The sequence below is a fragment of the Arachis hypogaea genome, chromosome 7, assembly GCF_003086295.3.
Source record: "Arachis hypogaea cultivar Tifrunner chromosome 7, arahy.Tifrunner.gnm2.J5K5, whole genome shotgun sequence".
In the NCBI taxonomy this organism is placed as follows: Eukaryota; Viridiplantae; Streptophyta; class Magnoliopsida; order Fabales; family Fabaceae; genus Arachis; species Arachis hypogaea.
Window position 1 is genome coordinate 63674411 of NC_092042.1, and position 5541 is coordinate 63679951.

The 5541-nt window shown below is 42.9% G+C and overlaps 1 protein-coding gene across 1 annotated transcript; it reads left to right on the top strand.

Moving 5' to 3' along the window:
• The first annotated feature begins 1389 nt into the window (after nt 1-1389).
• LOC112701534 (uncharacterized) lies at nt 1390-1773 on the top strand. Its single transcript, XM_025752280.1, has one exon. It carries the CDS (start codon nt 1390-1392, stop codon nt 1771-1773), a length of 384 nt encoding a protein of 127 aa, XP_025608065.1.
• The last annotated feature ends 3768 nt before the right edge of the window (nt 1774-5541 follow it).

Below are 5541 nucleotides of genomic sequence, written 5' to 3' on the forward strand. Positions count from 1 at the left end.
CAGTTTGAACTAGGCTAGTTCGAATTACTGAGGACCAGACCTGTATATATATCATGTGAACGTGAATTTTTCTCATTAGAGTGGAAAAATGGCTAATGAGGAGAGTTTTGAAGTGTTGGTTCAGCACAGAGGATCGATTAAGAGGAAAACACGATTCGGTGTGAAGTTTCCTGATAAGGATCCTCTCAGTATTTTCGTGAGGCCTACGACGAGCTATGATGACGTTGTTAGTTCTGTTCTACGGAAACTTGGTCTAGAAGGCGTGAAACGGGTTAAGAAGTTCTTCTATCACATTCCAATCTCGGTCCTCCAAGAAATCATGAAATATGATTGTTTCACGATTGGAAGTGATGAGGACTTACAGGTCCTGTTTCATTGTCGCTGGCAGTTTCCCAAAGTGAGGACACCAGAACTGTTGGCGAAGTTGGTTGACGTGGTATCCAGCTCGGGGGGTTCGAACCAGAATACCCCCACTGTAGCCACGATAGCCAGTTCTAGCTCGAGACCTGTGGGTGCATCTTCCTCCGTCCCTGTGTATGAACCTCCGGTCCAGCCTGTCGCCTCCCCTTCGTTTGCTGTGGATCTCAATGGAAGTGGAGGCGGTGAGGTTGGAATAGGGGATTACGTGCCGACCCCTTTACAGTGTGCAGCACCGGCTGGTTTTGGAGATGCATTGTTGGATAATCCAGTGGACGATGATGTGGAGCCGGATATCATTGCTGATGACAGCGGTGATGATATTGGACCGAGTGAGTCTGCTGGTGCGGGAGGTGGTTCTAGCTCTGGCACACAGCAGTACCCTCCACATTTTTCATCTTTAGACTTAGATGCAATAAGGCAGGAGGGGGTCCTGGGGAGCCTGCTAGTTTTGGCGCTAGAGATGCGGAAGGGTCTGCAGGTCTGACAAAGTTCCAGGTTGGTCAGCAATTTCAGGACAAGGATGAGGCCGTGTTAAGTGTGAAGACTTACAGCATCCGACGCGGGGTACAGTACAAGGTGGTGGAGTCTGACTATCACTGGAATGTTGGGAAGTGTTCTGAGTTTGGGAATGGGTGCACATAGTTGATTCGGCTTAGCCTCCGGCAGCGCAAGGGCATTTGGAAGGTCAAAAGGTACAACGGACCACATACGTGTCTAGCGACCTCCATCTCCAGCGATCACAGGAGTTTGGATTATCATGTGCTCTCGGCATTCATCATGCCAATAGTTCGGGCTGATGGATCCGTATGCATCAAGGTGTTCTTAAATGCCACAGCCGCACACTTTGGGTTTAGGCCCACGTACAGGAGGGTCTGGCTGGCGAAGCAGAAGGCCATTGCGCACATCTATGGTGATTGGGATGAGTCATATAACGAGCTCCCTATGTGGGTGTTAGGAGTTTAGTTGACGATGCCTGGTACGGTTGCAGTCCTTAAGACGAGCCTAGTTCAAGTTGGGGGACAGGTGGACGAGTCGCAAGCTTATTTTCACCGACTGTTCTGGACATTTCCACCATGTATCGAGGCATTTCGTCATTGCAAGCCGTTGGTCAGTATTGATGGCACCCATCTGTATGGCAAGTATGGGGAAACGTTGCTCGTCGCGATTGCACAGGACGGGAACTCCAACATTCTGCCTGTTGTATTCCCCCTGGTTGAGGGTGAGAATGCAGAGTCCTGGTCCTTCTTCCTCTCCCACCTCTGTCAGCACGTGACCCCACAGCCGGGACTGCTGGTTATATCAGACAGGCATAACGGCATCAAGGCCGCCCTTGAGGCTCCGGACGGGGGATGACTACCTCCAGCTGCGTACCACACATTCTGCATTCGACATGTGGCAGCAAATTTCGCACTTACCTTCAAGGGCAAGGACGCAAGAAGGCTACTTGTGAATGCAGCTTATGCTAAGATCGAGGTGGAGTTCGATTACTGGTTTGATATTCTATGGTCTGAAGACCCTGCCATGTGTGAGTGGGCGAACCGGATTGAGTATTCATTATGGACACAGCATCGTGATGAGGGTCGTAGATTTGGGCACAGGACGACAAATATCTCCGAGTGTGTTAATTCAATCCTCAAGGGGGTCAAGAATCTCCGTGTGTGCTCGCTGGTCAAGGCAACTTACAGTAGGTTGGCCGAACTATTCGTCCGCAAGGGGAGAGAGGCTGAGGCCCAGATGGGCACCGGACAACAGTTCAGTCAACACCTGGTGATAAATCCCATTTTTAGGATTTATCTTGTATTGAATTTAGAGTATTTTGATAACCTTTTGTCACATTTAGCCTATGAATTAGCATGGTTTTGTTATCTCTCCCATATTTATGCTTAAGTGTAAAAACATACTTTTTAAGCCTTATTTTGATGAATTCTAATTTCTCCTTGATTCCATAAGATGCCTTGATGTGTTTGCTAGTAATTCCAAGATTGAAATAGGCTAGGCATGGATCAAAGGAAGCAAGGAAGGAAGCATACAAGTGGAGAGAAGCATAAAAAGTCAAAGAAGCAAAGTCAGCCAAGCACGCGCACGCGCACAAGGCGCCCGCGCGCACATTGCAGAATCGACCAGGGACGCGCACGCGTACCGTGCGCGCACGCGTCGATGACCGCACATGACTTCATTAAAGCAACACGTGCCTGGCGATTTGAGAGGGTTTCTGAACCCATTTTGGCGCCAAATGCTGATAGAAAGGAATAAAAGGACCAAGGATTGAGGGGAAGGCAATCAATCTAGCATATAGCCTAATTAGGATTAGTTTAGAGTTAGTTTTAGAGAGAGAAGCTCTCACTTCTTTCTAGAATTAGGATTAGGTTTAGGTCAATCTTTCTTCTTAGATCTAGGTTTAATTCATGCTTTGATTCACTTTTCTTTTACCAATTCTTAATCTTCTCCTCCTCCTCTTTCTAGTTAGGTGCTTTAATAATTGTAATTCTTCATTTTGTTTTGGATAGATTGTTGTTCCTTTGTTTTCTTTCAATAATGCAATTTGAGGTAATTCATGATAATTGTGATTTTTCTTGATTGTTGTTGTTAATTCTTTGCAATAATTGTTGTTAGATTCTATTCTTGTTGTCAATTTGCTTTGCTCTTATTTTGTGCCTTCCAAGTGTTTGATGAAATGCTTGGTTGTATTTTAGTGTAGGTTTTGTTCCTCTTGGCCTAGGTAGAGTAATTAGTGACTCTTGAGTTATCTAATTCCTTTGTTGATTGATAATTAGAAGTTGCTAATTGATTTGAATGCCTCTAAAGCTAGTCTTTCCTTTAGGAGTTGATTAGGACTTGAGGAACCAAATTGATTCATCCACTTGACTTTCCTCCATGGTTAGAGGTTGACTAAGTGGGAGCAATACACAATTCTCATCACAATTGAGAAGGATAACTAGGATAGGACTTCTAGTTCTCATATCTTGCCAAGAGTTTTATTAGTTGTTAGTTTATTTTCTTTGCCATTTATAATTCTTGTCTATAATCTCAAAAATCCCAAAATAACTCACAACCAATAACAAGACACTTTATTGTAAATCCTAGGGAGAACGACCCGAGGTTTAAATACTTCGGTTTATAGATTTTAGGGGTTTGTACTTGTGACAAACAAATTTTTGCATGAAAGGATTATTGTTGGTTTAGAGACTATACTTCAACGAGATTTCATTTGTGAAATTCTAAACCGTCAAAAATCTATTCATCAAAAAATGGCGCCGTTGCATGGATTTGCAATGGTGTTATGTTATTGGTTATTGTACATATGTGAATATTATGAATAGGTTTATATTTTGTTTGTTTCTTAATTTTTGTTAGTTTTATTTTGTTCTCTCACTATGAATTCTCACTTTAGCTTTGAGTTTGGTTCTAATTGTGTTGTAGAAAATGTGGACTTTAATGGCAACATGTACCATGGACGGAACCAACAAAGATGGTAGGAGTCTCAAGGAATTGATCACTCCTATTGGCAACAACCTCCGGATACTTATAGGTATAATTCCCATCCTAATGCATGTCAATTTGACGGCTATGATGACTATTTTTGTGACACTCAACAACCACCATCATATGCCTATGAATCTCATCCTCAACATGAACCTCAACCATTCTCACAAGCCTTTCATTACCAAACACCACCCTATGATCCATATCCATCATATGACCAAACCCCCATACCATACTCTTATGACCATTATGAGCAAGAACCCTTAGAACCACCACAACCCTATCAAGATTACTCCCAAGAACCACCTCAATTCACACCATCTCCACAATTTTATGAAGAAGAACCACCTTCCTACCATGAACCCTCTCTCCAGAATCATGAACCTTCTTACTCACCCCAAACCCCAATAGACGATCCTCTCACTTTGTTACTTCAAGGACAAGAAGCCATGAAGCGGGATACACTTGAGTTTGTGACCAATTTGACCAAGGTGGTGCACACTTTAGCCCACCAATGTTTGAATACTCAAGGTACTTCCATGACCACATGTAAAAAGTCAAAAGAAGAGAAAAGCATGAAGGAGAAATTGGAAAATTCGGTGGAAAAGGAGGAGTCAAATTTTGTGTTAGAACATTTGGAGGAGCCTATGATCATTGAAGAAAAGGAAGAAGTGGTTGAAGATTTAGGAGATATTGAAAGTCCGTGGGAATGTAGCATCATGGAGAACTCTTCCAAGAAGCTTGATATTGATGTTGAGAAGGGTGCGCAACCTCTAAGGCATATCATCGTTGGAGATTTGGAAGAAGCTTATCAAGAAATGGATTCAATCATGGATGAATTTCTCTCTACAATGGAATTCTCTCCCATTGGACATGATGTTGAAACTATAGAAGAATGTGCACAACCTCCCATATCCTTGGTGAGCAATGAGAAAGAGATCTACCAAGGAGAGAACATTGGCATTGTGTACATTGAAATTGAAGAATATGAAGAGGTTGATCAAGAGATGGATTCATTCATCAATGAATTCCTATCGAAAATTGAATCACCTCCCATTAGGCAAGAAATCAAAGTTCTTGAAGACAACACCAAGCCAAGTGAAAAAGGGGAAAAGGTTGAAATTGAAGAAGCTTGTGAAGAGGTGAAAATACACAAAGAAGAGCACAAGGAAGTAGACCTTGCATTGTCTAAGTGTGGGGAGGTCTCCCTTCCCAAGTCACCATCCAACACAACACTCAAGTGGGTAAAACTCTCATCCATAAGCTTCACTTTCTCACTTGAATATGGTTTAATTGAATATGATGGTCAACTTAGAGCTCTTTGTGGAGTTAGGAATAGGAGAGAGTTGTGTAGTGGTTGGAAATTCGGTATAAAAATCATAAAGGCCAAGACTCTAAGGTATAGGAATGAGGATGGAACGAAAATCACCGTATATGGGTCTAGAAGGAAGCATTGGTGGAATAAAGAGAATTCTATGTGTCAATCACCCTTATGTCAACCACCCGTACGGAAAAATCATGAAACTCAACTAAAGGATGGGTGTGAAGATAAGATATGGGATCCCGGTTCGCTATGTGAAGACCAACTATGGGGACTCATATTTTGGGTAGAACTTTGTCCAAACTTGATGAAAATGG